Raw genomic sequence first — 15,429 nt, forward strand, 5'->3', positions numbered from 1 at the left:
CATTCATTGATCACCTGCTGATTACGCCTATTCAGCCAGTAAAAAGAAATCAGTTTATCAGCTCTCACTTTCCTATCTTAAGATAAAAACATCATCCCGCAACTGGTGCAGGTTTCTTTGCGCTGTCACTGAAACCACAGACCAAAACGCTGTGACGAATGACTCAAAATGTTGACAGTTCGCTAGCGCGTGATAAGCGCAAAGCATTCTCTAACCTCTAAAATTGAGAATCCTGCCATATCGTTATCACCAGCAGGAGCAACTTAAAGATATTTTCTTAAGAACGGTGTATTCGAGTGAATTTTGGTTGTTTTTAATCCGAATTTATAAAAAACATTAGTTTCCACTATAAATCTTCTGCTATTGTTGGGCGTTGAATTAGTACACTGACACCCTCACAATCAATTTCATTAGACTTATCAAAAAACAACATGAATTCGCGTAAAACGCATTCTACTTTGAAAGATCTTGACTCTATGGATGGAGACAGCAGAGCACGAATCAAAGTAGTCGATCGTCCTACATTCATTTTAAAAACTCGAGAAGGTGAGAGCCGTGCAGTATCTCCGAGTCAAAGAAATGGTAGCAAGTATGTACGAATGTATTTGCAAATGTTATATAAAATCTGCTGAATTATATGTTAGCACTTGCTCCAACACTATTCATGTATTATTATTTCAGAAGAGATGCTGATTACCAATCTACTACTTTCTCAAAATCATTGGATAGTAAGTGTTTTCATAGTTTTCAAATCATATGGATTAAATAGAAATTAGACTGCTTTTGGATACTATTTCACATGATTTCCATATACTTCTATAACAATAATGGTTTTCAGCTCGTCCTGTACTCTCCACACGCCTCGAAATGACCAATGCCATTAAGTTCATGGATGAAAATATGCAACTCATGGAAAACCCTTTAGACTATTTGTATGATCAACAAGATTTTGTGGTTGTCGGCTGCATCGGTACCAGAGGTGTTGGGAAGTCAACTATACTGTCAATGCTAACATCTAATTATGTGTGAGTATGTTCAATAATAATAGATTTAGCCAAAACGGATTGATTTTGTATGTACTTGAAGCAAAAGTCATTTGTATACTCTTGGGTGTCGACAAAATCATCACCCATTGGTTTGGCACAATTTGATAATCCAAATAAAATTGAGACTCACATCAAACTACACGAAATGAGGCAAACTTATATCTTGCCCCTTATTGAGGTAGTATCTGTTTCAGGGCTGATGTCTTTGCGACGCAAACATTATCTCATCATGAAAGTGGATCAAATTGTACATCAGGGATAGATTTTTACATCACCAAAAGCAGAGTGATCTATTTGGATACTCAACCTATACTATCTGGGGCAGCAGTTGACCATGCTGGATTGTATGAGCAAAAAAAAAATTCGAATGATTTTGCTAATACAGAAAATAATGTGGAACTGCAGTCTTTACAATTTACATCGTTCTTACTATCTGTTTGCCATGTTATAATATTCATTCAGGATTGGTTTGTAGACCCCAATTTAATCAGGTAAGTTTTTTAAAGCTGATATTCTAATACCTGCAAATTTCAAATGTCAAGCCACCACTCCTATCGAATGGCATCATTTTCAATTATTGATCTTGACTTGATATTTTTGTCTTGAAGATTCATACAGACTGCCGAAATGCTGAAACCTTCTTCGGCATCAGCCATAGACCAAGACTTTGTTGAATACTATCCGCACATACTCTTTTTACACAATAAGGCAGAGTTACAGGACTTCATGCCTGATACAGTAGACATGATGAGCGTAAGACAATCTTTATTCTTTCGTAATCGCCATAATTTTTTTCAGTACACGTTATTTCATTAAACAGCTGCTGACTTAAACTCTTTTTTATATTGCAGGATTTTTATAATAAAGTACTCACAAATTCTAGATTGCAAACGCACAGTGGATTGAATATGGGTTCTTCCATTGTTGAAGGCCAACTAAATTTATTCATTGTTCCAAAGATCACTAGTGAAGGTGAGAAATTGTAGTGCATTCCGCATTAAACTTTTTAAAAACTTCAGCCAATTCAACCGCTTACTTTGAATCTTTTCCAGAAGATCTGGTTATTCACGAGAGTGAAGCCAAGCTTATAGAGAAATTGCGCATGAGAATACATGGGGTTTCTCGAAATCCAATGACTCCAGCTGTACTGACAGAGAAAAATTGGTGGGTAACAAGCATATGTGTAGTAATGGTAGGAGTCAAGTTTTGTATGATGACATTAAAAATTTTGAGAATTTTTTTTTATTCAAGGTACCACTATGCTTCGAAGGTTATAGATGCGATAAAAAAAAGTCATTTGTTTTCGGAGTATGGAAGATTGATGCCATGAAAGCAAAACTGTGGCCTAAATGGAATGAAGATTATTACGTCAAAGGGATGTGAGAAAGGTACATTTATACTCAACACAAGATACTAAATCTTGGAATAAACCACAGAAAATGGCTACTATCACAAACGCGAATATATATGTTATTTGTTCAAACAATCATCTTACATCACTCAGCAAATCATTCGAGCATGGAAGTTTGAAATTATATGTACATACTAAAGTAAGAGCGCCTGCAAGTTTCAAAAAACACCATCAGATTAATTGTACGAAAACGAAATTTTCGGATTTATTCCTTTATTTCTATAATCGATACTTATAAATAATGGTGGTAACATGTGCTAGAAATAATGTATCAGTTTCTGGGTTTGTCTAAAATAGAAAATCTTAAAAACTAATTCATTGAGGCACTCAAAATTCATTCCATCTGTCACTGATATTCAGTTTTATAATTGAATAAATGATCATGGAAAAAGTAACTTCGAAATGCAAAGCATTGGTAAATCTCTTCTTTCAACTCTTGCAATACGCATATTAAAAAGTATTTACGAATAATCTTCTTGTTCACTATCCACTTGTTGCATAGAAGCCATTTGTGCAACAGCTTGCAATTGTTGCCATTGTTGCTGTTCAGCAACTGCTTGTTCTTCGCGAGCTTTGGCAAATAATTCTTGCTGTTGACGAAGAAGTTCTTCCTCTGGAATTCCAAGATTTTCGAGCCTTGTGCTCTGTCGCCTTCTTTTGGCAGCTACCGCCTTACAATCTCGTAACACAGCTTCTGCTTCTGCACTGTAATCTCCGAATCCTAATTTTTCCAATGCTTGCAGGACATGTTCGGCATTAATAGTTTTTTTCTGTTGTTGATTACAGATTTCATTTGCTTCAGATGATAGTAAATGTATAAACTCTGTACAGCAGTTTAAAATCAACTCTCTCGACTCATTTGCCACTCGTATATGAGGGAGGATCTCTTTAATCATTTTATTAATCGAAGCACGAGGTAAAGTCAGCTCATCATCTTCAGCTGGTGTCATTGCTGCCGAGGCCATTTGTGTTCTGAAAATTCACGAAAAAGTCTCTTTCTAAGTTCAAAGGCTCAACAACAAATGAAAAAACGATTTGAATGTGCATTTTAAATCACATATTACAAAGAAACGAAATTACATTTTTAAAATACAACTACAGGAAGTAACTATCCAAGTTTTGATAGAAACATAGAATATAATTTTGCTTTAAAAAGTTCTTTCATTCAACAAGGTAAACAGACACAAATTGTAAAGAGTTGTTCATAAGAGCAGTCTAATATCTTGTTCCAATGTATTGGCTGAGATCAAATAACATTCGATTGTTACTTCTTTCCTCCAAATAGATTATGTTAGCATTATTTCAGAATATTGCAGGGTACTAATTACTGATCAAGGATAAATTTGAATCTATCTATCTCTATCAACATTGCACATCTACATTAGTTGGTAGTTATTTAGACCAAATTTTCTGATTTTATCCTACTGGTCAATGATACAAAAAAATAGGTTATCCTGTTCTCAATGGTCTAACCACAGGACAAGCTTATTTGGTTTTAGACTCAACAACTTAAAATTGCTAGAAACAAGAAAATGATGAAAATCTTATTTACATGTAGAATCTATTTAATTACAAGTAACTTATAAATGCGATGATTAATGATGATTATTAATAATACTTTAACGTCCAATAACATCATCAATTTGAAAGAATAACTATAGCAATGAAACAATTCTGCTATGACAAATTAATAATATAGGTTATGTTGTCTCGCAGTGACAATAAAACAAGTGTTTTTAGAGTAAACAACATCTAACCTCAATGTTACTTAATTAAGAGGGTATAAATTAATTTTTTTTCCGAAAAATATCGATTTTTTGTGGGACAAACAAGATACAATTTTACTTGACTACATGTGCAAGCTGGTATACCTATTTTGAATCATCTACTATGTTGGGACCGTCAAATTATTTGCTATTCTTCGAACATCATTGAAGGGTTAGGCTACTAAGGCGAATGTTAGACTTCATGATTCCTAGTTTTAATAAAACACGGATTATTAACCTTGTTGCGTTGCCGTTCACCACTCTTCACAGAAAAATTACAGTGGGAAGGAAACCCTTGGGAAGACCGTGCTACAATTTGTGAGCTGTCACCATTACACTATTGCACACCGATAATGAATCCCCTTTAAGTTCAGCAAGTAACTATGATTCTAGTTTATTGGTCAAATATGGTCAAATCAAACATAATCCACAAGAACGCGTACCTAATAACCTCATCTGGAAGCCCGGTGGGGAAATCTAACTCACTATATGTATGTATTGGCGTTCCCAACTGCCGGTATACACTAACGTTGACTGGTGATCGGTATTAATCTTCAGTCAACGACATTATCGATGGACGTAATAATACGATGCCGACATACCGCCGATAGTGTTGGTCGCCGCAGTTTGAAACGCCGACACAGAGACCGTGATGTCCCCATTGGGCAACCGTAGATTTTTAAAAACGTAATCATCATTATTATGAGATAGGAAGCCCTCACGGAGCGCTGGCGCTCGGCGCCATTTGCCTGTCGTACTTTGAATCGTCAGTCAACGGTCTAGTTAATCTCCAAGTAAGTTGTGAATTTGACTCTACCTAATACATACTAACATATTCTGGCTCTTGTAATAATCGCTCAAAAAACCCTGGCTCATTTGCGTATATGACGCCGCTAAATTTAACGCTTTAAGAAAGGTGATAAATCGTATCAAAGTCGGTAGAAGTCGCGAGGTACAGCGCACCTCTACGCGGCTCTCGATTATCCCGCTCAGTACGAGTTGAGGAGCTGCGTGGCGACGCCATTTATAACGCCGAGCTTCAAAGCGTCTGGTTATTGTCCGTGTTACTCGGTATGAATTTAATTTTACCGCACATTAAAGGATTCTTAATCAATCAAAGAATCATAGCTCCATTACGTATAATACGCCGCACAATTAAACGCATTGTGATTGATATTAATAGTGGCGACACTGGATGCAACAGGTTGAAACCGGTAGCCATTGCGAATAACTTTTGAATCTTGCCACAACTCGAGTATTTCCACAGTCGATTTGAAATGCATAATCGGTGGATACAAATATTTGAGAACATTTTTGACGGATATCCGCTCTTCTTTTCACGTAAATTCGTGAGTTTGCATCTTATTAATTCTTTCTCAATTTCTCTGTAGCGGAATTTTGTGCCGCTAGAGGTCGGGCGTCTTCCGCTTGCCTCGGGAATCCCGAGCTCGACTCGTTCACTTGTTCAAACAGCTTCGCATCACTTTGATGTTTCGATTTGGAGTTGACATTCTTTTGCTTCTGAACGTTGATTTTCGTATTTCTTGGCGTCTGTAGTAGAATTGTTCACACTTATTCGAACTTTACTGCGCATTAGAGGACCGAATGGAAGTGAAAATATTGTGGTAAGCTCGGTTGCTTCGAAGTTGGGTTAGGACCGCGGTACATGCGATTTTTATTCAATTATCCATTTGATGTAGAACCACGATATTCATACGTGTTCTTCTGTGCATTGCAGAACTCGGAGCTTGCAGCAGACAGCTGAAAAGGATCTTAAAGCTTCTTGGAGCGGGTTCCTGATCACTAGGCTTCGTGAAACAAAATGGTGGGTGTGAAATTCGATCGTTTTTCTGCTGATCCTTTTCGAATTCCCTGGTTCGTGTTGCTTGTGTATACGAAAATCATTACCAAAGTTTTGATATCCTGTTGTAGATAATGTTCTTGCTGAGCAATCCTCGACTATCAAAGTCAAGTGAACAATCTTTGTAATTAGAATTGTCCGAAAGAATCCGACAGCTACTTCAACCGGATCTCTCATATTCGCCAGACTCGCCGAAAATTAGTAAGTTGGAAATTCGCGTATTTTCAATTTCTTTTTTTTACAAATTCTGAAATTCTTTAAACAAATTCTTGGAAATTCTTCTCCACAGACAATGGTTTTTGCTGCAGCCAATGGAGTTACCTCATCAATAGCTGATCATCGACCACGCACATAAAGTGATAAATTTAGGTAATTGAAATTTTCGACAACTATTTATTTCTTTTAATTCAAAAATTCTTGGTACTAATTATTCGCGGTTTTTTTCTTGCCATTTTTATAGCATCGTTCTTCGTGGGAATATCTCATCAACTGCTCACCGTATCACACTGACTACATTCAACCCTCTACACTTAACCCACAACGGTTCAACCTAATACACAGCTATAGTCATCAGGGAGGCAGAGACATCCGGGTAAAATCCGAGACCCCCGAACTTGGGAACCAGATCGGGTCCGGTCTTGGTACCGGCAGCGGTGGGTGAGTCCCAGCAGTTGGATTTCCTCGATTTCTTTGCCAGCTCACACGATGGTGAACGCTGGCATCGGGGTCGTTGTACGTATTTAGTTTTTAGTAACCCACTCCCCATCCTCATCTCACGTGGCGTGGCGGTACTTTTAGATTTTAAATTCATTTTATTAGCTCAGGTAATCGTAGGTTTGGTTGCCGTTGAGCATAGCGCACCTGCACTTCGTAGAGTCACTAATATTGAATTATCTCAGAAATGATCCTTCTGCAGTCAGCCAATCGAGTAGTTAGTTAGTTAACGAATAGTTTATGAATTATAAACTATTTAAACAAAAAAACGATCATCGATCAACCTTGTAAGCAAGAGTGTGCGGCTCATAGGCAACGGTAGAGACCATCGTTCGATCGGCACGCGCAGTCTTTTGATTATAAAATAAATTTTAGTGGTTGATTTCGTTTGCATCGATCACTCAACGGTAGAAAAAATTTAGTCGTTCGAACGATGTTTTTTTACCATAGTATCAATTTCTATATGAGGATCAGGTATGAAGCTTAGCAACCTCAGTCAATTAAGAAATTTGCAATTCTATTGCGAAACTTACAGAAATGACCAATTTATTGTTTATCAATTCTATTTCACTTGAACGAATCAACTGTAACTTATGAACAGGAAAACCTAGTTTTCAACATCCCTTTTTTCTTCCTGATTCTCTGCTAACTTTAACTATCCGATTAAGCTTCAAGCAACTGCCGCGGACATTATGTATAGCTTAAGAATAAAAATAAGATTACGATTAAGTCTTGATGAATAATTTGAAATTTCCGAAATTGTCAACTATACAAACGATATGCTTGGGCAACGTTTTCTCTTCTGCTTCTGAAATCATCAGAATTCCAAGGATTCGACGGACTTACATTTACGATTGGGTTCGATTCCCGTACAAACGAGGATATTACTTTACTACATATTGTATTTTTATTTAACTTTAAGAAAAGAAGGAAATTACATACTGATAAGGAACCTTAATGGATGGTTAGGTAATGGATATTACTTCATTACATATTGTATTTTTCGACGTTTTCTCTTCTGCTTCTGAAATCATCAGAATTCCAAGGATTCGACGGACTTACATTTACGATTGGGTTCGATTCCCGTGCAAACGAGGATATCACTTTACTACATATTGTATTCTTATTTAAATTTAAGAAAAGAAGGAAATTACATACTGATGAAGAACCCAAATGCATATCTAGGTAATGGAACAATTACCTTCAGAATCATCGTCAAGTTTTAATGGGTCAAGACTGCTTGTAGTAAATTAGGAAACTTTATGTATGGAGATTAACGAGATCTAGGATGTTTAATCATATAAGAATCTTACTTCCTTATCACAAATCTTCCAAACTCTAATTTTTTTTTAATGAGTACACAAATAGATATGAGATGAATTAGAGACATTCCTTTTTCTGTAATGAAATTCATTTCCCAAAGATTCTATTAGAATCATATTTTAGAAAATCATTCCGCACTCAGTCAATGTGCTCGACGTACGTTTACGATCAAAAAATGAATGATGATAATGATCATAATTATCGCGATGGTGGTAATAATCTGTATCCATGGAAATTTATGTGTACATACATAATCGTATGTATGTGTGTAGAGTCATTTGGGTAGCTGAACTGTACACTTAGTACAGTCACACCCGATGACCATGTATGTGGAGTCATTTTGGGTAGCTGAACTGTACGCTCAGTACAGTCACACCCGATGACCATGTATGTGGGGTCATTTTGGGTAGCTGAACTGTACGCTTAGTACAGTCACACCCGATGACCATCTATGTGTGTGGAGTCATTTTGGGTAGCTGAACTGTACGCTTAGTACAGTCACACCCGATGACCATGTCTGTAGAGTCATTGGGGGCAACTGCTTGCAACGGGTGGGTGTACGTGAAGAAGTTATTCAATGATAATAACAAGTTCGCATACCCTTAGCTGCTGCGCTCAGTTATACCTGATGACTATGTATGTGCGTAGAGTCATTTGGGTAGCTGAACTGTACACTTAGTACAGTCACACCCGATGACCATGTATGTGGAGTCATTTTGGGTAGCTGAACTGTACGCTTAGTACAGTCACACCCGATGACCATGTATGTGGGGTCATTTTGGGTAGCTGAACTGTACGCTTAGTACAGTCACACCCGATGACCATGTATGTGGGGTCATTTCGGGTAGCTGAACTGTACACTTAGTACAGTCACACCCGATGACCACGTATGTGTTTATTTGTGTATGTGGGTATGTATGTGTATGTTTATTGATATGGATGTAGATTGTTATCATCGTCATGTCCACGATTTATATAGTATCATTCAATTTTTCATGATAAATCAATTTCACCAGAGAGTATGAATAAATGTACATAGGTACAAGTACAATTTGCGATTCTATTACGAAACTTGTATCAATTATCAATTCAGTTCTTCTGAATTCTTCTTCACTTGAACTAATTAACTGGCACTCATAAATAGATAAAAATATCTTTCAACATTTCGTTTTTCTCCCTGATTCTATGTTTACTTCAAATATCCGATTAAGCTTCAAGCAACTACCGCGGACATCATGTAGATTAAGAATAAAAATAAGATTATCATCAAATGTCGATGAATAAAATAAGTTTTCCAAAATTGTTAACTATGATAAGAATATTCTTTGGCAATGTTCGCTCTTCTGAAATTGATACAATTCGAAGGAATATGCCTGAGTACCATTCATGATCGAGTTCGATTCCCGTTCGAAGAAAAATATTAGTCCACCACATATTGTATTTTTGGTGAGCATTAATTGTAAGACAAAATAGAATAACTGTCAGGAACCCCAATCCATAGTTAAGAAATGTAAAAATTAACTTAAGAATTTTCGTTAAGTTTTTATAAATTAAGACTGCTTGTAGTACATTAAGTAACTATACGTATGTAGATTAACGAGATTTAGGATGTCTAATCATACAAGAATTTTTCTTCCCTTACACAAATCCTTCAGCCCTTAACTTTTTCATTGATTGTGAGTACACAAATAGATACGAGATGAATTAAAGTAATTCCTTTTTTTGTAATGACATTCATTTTTCAAAGATTCTTGCGAAATCAAGATATTAAAAGTCATGCGGAGATTATAAATGTTGAATGAGATTTGGCTAGTAAAAACACACACTCTTTCAAAATTTAGTAAATTATGGCTTTGGCCGGGGCATGGGCAGCCCATTTTTATTTTTACACATAACAGGTTGACGGTAAGTCTTTGAACGAGATACCACGGCAATGAATGTGAGATGTGAGTGAGATGGAATGATTTTGTTGCGCCGGCGCAAGTATGATTTGGGGCCTTCGTCAGTAAAATCATTTCTTGGATAAATATAGGTGAAAGGCAGGTATAGGTAAATTCATGCATCGCGAAGGGTTTTTGTTGTATGTGCAGTGTGTATGCGAGTGTGCAAGTCATCATAGTTTTAACCGTTGGGTGGGATGTGGGCTGACAAAAGTGGGTAGGCAAGAAATCGGAAGTGCATCTTTTCTTTCCACAGCAATTCCAAGTGATCAATTGAGTAGAGTTAATCGATTTGCATTATTCAATTTCGTACAATATTTTATTTCATGTTTTTCCAATGATTCTTTTCACCTGGTCTTTTAGATCTTTTTGCTGAGATCCAGTAGATCCGTTTCCTTTCCCAAACAACGTTCACAAACCCCACTAGACAAATCAAATAAAATTGATTTTTTTGCTTTCCTGTAATATTTCTGGTCACTTGGAATGGGCAAAATACGTCCGCATTGCTCTCCGTACCAGCCGTGGTGCATGGAAGTGAGGTGGACGTTGAGCTCGAAGACTTCGCGTCGAAGAGGATCGCCGACCGCCACGCCACAAATCCTTTCTAAACATTTTCTTCCTTCCATTCCTCTATGCTAATTGGGATAGAAGAATGCGATCAAAAATTGCATTTTTTCGATTTCGATTAGCAAAAATATTCCAAATCTGACGCTGCTCGCGCGGGTATATAGCGCGAGGACGAGGAATTGCATGTTGTGTGTTTGCATGTTTCATAGGTATTATAAACGACACCAGCGTGACTTGCCATCTTGCAAGGCGCTTCAAAAACTTGAAATAAAAATCCAAGCTCCGTCGCTGCTGCTCGTATGCGCGCGGACTTGGCGCTTAAAACATCCTTGGCAACGCTTCATGCGTTTTAAACCCCAAACCGCGAAAATTGTAAGGAATCAAGTACTTACGCAACTTTTTGTGCGTGGTACTTGACCTCCACGCGATTATTTGTAAGATACTAATCGAAATTTTGCCTTTCAGACTATCGATATTGATAAAACTTTCTTACAGGTCCTAATCAATCTTTCTTATTTCCAGTTGTCATACTAATTTGAATTTTCTTACAGATGTTAGGGTTTAGCCTTTAGTTTCATTGCTAATCAGATGTTGTTCACAGGCTGTCTCTGGCTACTAATATGCAGTTTGCTTTCTGATTTCAGGAATTCAAACTTCCGAACAACTCTTCAAGATTCTTTCGGATTCTCCTCAGTGTCGTTACTGATCAGATGTTCACAGGCTGTCTCTGGCTATTAACGCATTTCATATGTTTCAGCAATTAGCATGTTGCATATCTTGTATTTCAATGTTGAATTTTTCAGAATTCAGATGGGTTTTCACTTCATCGAAGCTTTTGTTTCATAAACTCAGTCAAAACTTGAATAATATTCAATTTTTTTTCCAGGCATGAAAAAAATACGTCCTCAACCGCAGATTGTGATCTCTACATTGTAGCAGCCAAAATTATTTCATTGTCAGTTAACTTTGCTTGTTCTTCCTTTTTGCAGAAATACAATCCGACATAATAATGTGTCGATTGCTTGTTTATATGTTTCAGGATTAATGTTTGTTTATATGTTCTAGATTTCACGTTTTATGATTCAATTTATAAACGCTTTTTCTTTTTCCAGAAGTCATACCATCGAAACACTAATTTCCAATTGCTCAATTTTTCTTTGTATCTGTGATCACGATATTTAGTATTAAGATGATTAAATTAATGATAATGTTCATCCATTTGTCTGTTTTGTCCATGTTTCATGTATGATGTGGTACCATGTCTTGTGGGTGTTTAGGTTTTATTTTAATGTTTGTGTTTTCATGTACGAGTGTTACTTTTCATGTGTGTCAATTACCTAATTTATTTCTATGTGATTTAAGATGCAATTTCCATGTCTATAATCATTATTTTATTGTCTCGAAAAATATCTGTTCTTCTCTTTTCTCTATTTCTCATATGTCTGCAGGTTTCATTCCACCAGACCGGCTCCTGAGGGGGGCCCAACGACAGTGGTTTGAATAGGGCTTAATGGCGATCGTTCCACTCAAAAAAAAACCGAAACGAGCCGAGGACGCTACCTCATTTAAGGTGGTTTGGAAACGCGTCATTTCAGGTGGTTTTAATTGTCAATACCATGGCCATAAAAATTGGATCTCCTTACAGAAATACATTTTTCACTCATAGATGTACCTAAAGAATGCATACTCAAACTTTACAAAATGAATTATCATTTAGGTTGGTTGAACGTGAAGCAGAAAGTCATCAATTGGTTCATACGACTCTGACTCTTACAGAAGGAGTGTTTCAGAGGACGATGCCCCATTCTTGTGTCTAAAAGATCTCATTTTTAACATTGATTGTCTATGAACATAAAACCTGTCATCAAGTATGTTTTAGAGTATTTTTTTTAATCATCTGTGAAAACTTTTCTGTTATTTCAGAAGTGGAGTCAATCATTTATATTTACAAATTTGAAACAATCCTATATTTCCCCCGCATTCCAGAAGGTAAATACGGAAATGATTTCCCTGGTTGTGACCGGTTGATTTATCGATGATCATATTAACTGCGGTCGGTATGCACCTCGAGTCTAAGCAGGGTTTCAGGTGCTGCTAGTTCAAAAAACTGGTTGACGAGTCCAGTAAAAGGGCGTAAGCTCGCGAGACTGCGCCACCACACAGGGTCAATAGATGTCTCTACCGGGCTTCCGTAACCGTAACAAAGTATCTAGAAAACAATACACCTATATCAGTGATTGCAACAAAACATGATGATGTAATCATAATACTATCGTTCGCAAACGTCAAAGATTAATGCATGAACTTTGTTTATCAGTCACAATTCGAGTATTGAATTGTACAGAACACTCATGCCAAGTCGATGAATTACTTAAGTGAAAAAAAAATGTCATCCGTGGTCAGGAAGGTCGGTGGGTTAGACTACTAAAATTGAGACATTACTACTTTCAATAACTCAACAAATTTCAACAAGTTTTTAGATTACTATGTATTTTCCGAACATCATGTTTGTAGGTATATTATGCTACAGGATATTGATATTCGTTTTATTCCATTATCCTTATCACATCTTATCTTATGAACCTCCGAAATATAAGCTCACAAAAGAAATGAAGAACAATGAAATCATATTTTGATACACTGTACATGGTTTAAGGTTGGTTCTCCAACCAACGGATTACTTATGTAAAACGGGAAACTTTGCATTCCATTGCAGGCTGCACCATATGCACCTTGCTTGTTCAATGCAATAACTCCACCAGAAAACATTGGATAGTGTTGAGCTATTCGTCGAATAGCTGTCTCAGCAGCAGCTCCTGGCGAAGATCCTCGCCGCATCTCTTCTACAGCTAAAAAGCTAAAATAAGATAAGCATCACCAAGAAGTTAGTAAAACATGAAATTACTTAGCAACAAAGGAAGCATACAAAAAAGAAATTAAGTAACTTAGTTTTGAAGTAAGGTCTTAAAATTCACACTACATGAAGTATTAGTAATCCAACCTGGGAAGGAAACGCATCATGACATCTCCATCTCCTGTGCCTGCAGCAGCTCCAACCTCTTGGTCCGCGTAAGCCCCAGCTCCTGGAATGGGAGAATCACCAACACGTCCTGGAATTTTATATTTAGCACCATTGGTGGATGTGCCAGCTGCGATATGTCCGTGAATGTCAATTGCAATCATGCCGATTGTGTCATGATTATTTTGATCTATATCTTTGTTTGATGCACCCTGAATCCTGCCCTCAATTTTACCGAACTTTGTATGATATGGGCCGCAATACCGTCCAGGATCTGGTGTAACATTCTGAGATACAAACGATAGGGTTAGTCAACTCATGAGATAGTATTTTATGACTGTTTGTCTGCATCCTAGCAATTGGATTATTTTCAGCATAAAAACCTTCCAAAAGTTTGGTTGACAGTTATTGGTCAACCAATTTAACCACATATTCTTGGACTTGGGTGTGTGTAAGTCTTCCTCAGTGAAACCCATTTTCACTGCAAACTCGGCAGCTTGATCTCCAACCAATAACGTATGTTTGGTATAATCCAGGACTTTGCGTGCTAATGAGATAGCATTTTTGATTCGACGTAATCCACCAACAGCACCCACATCCATTGTAACTCTGTGGTAAAAAACTTGAATGAAACCATCATTCTAAAGTGTAAGAACAGAGTATAAAATCTCAGAGTATTTCCAAAATATTGAAAAAAGATTGTATTGGGACCCACCCATCCATTATCATTGCATCTAGGGTTGTCTCGCCTTTTTCATCTGGGCTACCACCAAATCCAACGGTAGTGCGACATTGAAGTTGCTCACACAAACTGCATGCCATTTCTATAGCATCTAAGGCGCTACGTTTTTTTGTGTACAGGACATTCCAAGCTGAAAATTGTAATTGGTGTGCACTCATGACTTGTGATAAAATATTTGTGCTACCTATATCAAATTATCTGCCATCCCACCAAGGAGACTCACGATTTGCCAGGATATTGTTTACCTTTGTTTGTAGCATTCCAGTAATCCCATGTTGTCACGACCAACGGAGTGGCTTTATTATTTGATTTAATTGAATCTGATGCAACACAGCTTGTAGTAAGAATCAGTGCAATTGATATTAAATTGAAAATGGCCATGGTGAAGGCCTAAGAATTTTGAAAAATCCCAGCTTAACCAGTCAATGTGACCCTCAACAATACATCCAATGTACTGGCAAATCACGGCTATTTGGACATGAATTTGTATTACCAGACAAATACCACTATCAAATCTTTGTCCAAGCAGTCGTTGATTGAATTGTGACTGCTGATTGGTACTTATTTTTAAACCTATACACTGTGCAAGATTGCTCATCCAATGATAATGTTCAAGTTGAATAACCCGGTTTGAATAGGAGGCGCTCAGCTTTTAGTGATAATCATTGCTTATATCATAAATCGTGAAACGAAAAAATTTACGCGAATGTTGCAAATTCATCAGACAAAGTATTCCATTCAGCTTCCTTTATTTCATTCATTTGTTTGTTTTGAAATGTCAATCTTCTAAGCTATGATTAGAGTTTGATTAGAAGTTTTGAAACATCATATATTCTTTACTGAAATCTCAACATACTACATGACGACAGCCGTTGAATGAGGATGTGTATGACACAGCCAGTACCAGTTTGTATTATGGAATGTAGACATTAAGTGGGCTCTACCATCATACACAAGAAACTTTATTGAAATTGTGGTTCGTATATTTGAACTAGAGACCACATACATATATTTGAACCATTGAGAATAGAGGTAGAACG

General features: G+C 36.9%; 3 protein-coding genes and 1 long non-coding RNA gene across 8 annotated transcripts; 2 read left to right on the top strand and 2 right to left on the bottom strand.

Moving 5' to 3' along the window:
* Window positions 1-379: 379 nt before the first annotated feature.
* On the top strand, window positions 380-3,380 carry LOC105684282 (nonsense-mediated mRNA decay factor SMG9). Of its 2 annotated transcripts, none has more exons than XM_012397531.3 (9): window positions 380-589; window positions 682-728; window positions 839-1,025; window positions 1,241-1,537; window positions 1,655-1,799; window positions 1,898-2,018; window positions 2,099-2,210; window positions 2,298-2,434; window positions 3,244-3,380. In XM_012397531.3, the coding sequence occupies exons 1-8, from the start codon at window positions 432-434 to the stop codon at window positions 2,374-2,376; spliced, it is 1,146 nt and encodes a 381-aa protein (XP_012252954.2). In that variant the 5' UTR covers window positions 380-431; the 3' UTR covers window positions 2,377-2,434; window positions 3,244-3,380. The 2 variants fall into 2 exon arrangements, with proteins under 2 accessions (XP_012252954.2, XP_012252963.2); XM_012397540.3 differs by having other exon boundaries at window positions 2,102-2,210.
* On the bottom strand, window positions 2,654-4,681 carry LOC105684294 (protein Dr1). Of its 2 annotated transcripts, none has more exons than XM_012397547.3 (2): window positions 4,462-4,681; window positions 2,654-3,429 (listed from the first exon to the last, which is right to left on the bottom strand). In XM_012397547.3, the coding sequence occupies exon 2, from the start codon at window positions 3,420-3,422 to the stop codon at window positions 2,919-2,921; it is 504 nt and encodes a 167-aa protein (XP_012252970.1). In that variant the 5' UTR covers window positions 3,423-3,429; window positions 4,462-4,681; the 3' UTR covers window positions 2,654-2,918. The 2 variants fall into 2 exon arrangements, with proteins under 2 accessions (XP_012252970.1, XP_048505730.1); XM_048649773.1 differs by lacking the exon at window positions 4,462-4,681 and adding an exon at window positions 4,329-4,459.
* A 7,513-nt stretch (window positions 4,682-12,194) lies between these two features.
* LOC105684455 lies at window positions 12,195-13,840 on the top strand. Its single transcript, XR_007277176.1, has 2 exons — window positions 12,195-13,035; window positions 13,345-13,840. It is a non-coding gene; the product is annotated as an uncharacterized LOC105684455 (long non-coding RNA).
* Window positions 13,099-15,386, bottom strand: LOC105684447 (putative N(4)-(beta-N-acetylglucosaminyl)-L-asparaginase GD10667). Of its 3 annotated transcripts, none has more exons than XM_048650973.1 (5): window positions 15,246-15,386; window positions 14,363-14,519; window positions 14,031-14,256; window positions 13,630-13,934; window positions 13,099-13,485 (listed from the first exon to the last, which is right to left on the bottom strand). In XM_048650973.1, the coding sequence occupies exons 2-5, from the start codon at window positions 14,467-14,469 to the stop codon at window positions 13,254-13,256; spliced, it is 870 nt and encodes a 289-aa protein (XP_048506930.1). In that variant the 5' UTR covers window positions 14,470-14,519; window positions 15,246-15,386; the 3' UTR covers window positions 13,099-13,253. The 3 variants fall into 3 exon arrangements, with proteins under 3 accessions (XP_048506930.1, XP_048506929.1, XP_012253213.2); XM_048650972.1 differs by lacking the exon at window positions 15,246-15,386 and adding an exon at window positions 14,883-15,024; XM_012397790.3 differs by lacking the exon at window positions 15,246-15,386 and adding an exon at window positions 14,635-14,774.
* Window positions 15,387-15,429: the final 43 nt, after the last annotated feature.

This window comes from Athalia rosae, chromosome 2, assembly GCF_917208135.1.
Source record: "Athalia rosae chromosome 2, iyAthRosa1.1, whole genome shotgun sequence".
In the NCBI taxonomy this organism is placed as follows: Eukaryota; Metazoa; Arthropoda; class Insecta; order Hymenoptera; family Athaliidae; genus Athalia; species Athalia rosae.

Bases quoted from the DNA above. Each gene is read 5' to 3' on its own strand.
- LOC105684282 (XM_012397531.3), top strand. From the start codon at position 432: ATGAATTCGCGTAAAACGCATTCTACTTTGAAAGATCTTGACTCTATG. The intron at 590-681 runs GTATGTACGAAT...TTATTATTTCAG, and splicing joins AGTCAAAGAAATGGTAGCAA to AAGAGATGCTGATTACCAAT. The intron at 1,538-1,654 runs GTAAGTTTTTTA...TTTGTCTTGAAG, and splicing joins GTAGACCCCAATTTAATCAG to ATTCATACAGACTGCCGAAA.
- LOC105684447 (XM_012397790.3), bottom strand. From the start codon at position 14,770: ATGGCCATTTTCAATTTAATATCAATTGCACTGATTCTTACTACAAGC. The intron at 14,520-14,634 runs GTAAACAATATC...TACAATTTTCAG, and splicing joins CTGGAATGCTACAAACAAAG to CTTGGAATGTCCTGTACACA. The intron at 14,257-14,362 runs GTGGGTCCCAAT...TTTTTACCACAG, and splicing joins GATGCAATGATAATGGATGG to AGTTACAATGGATGTGGGTG.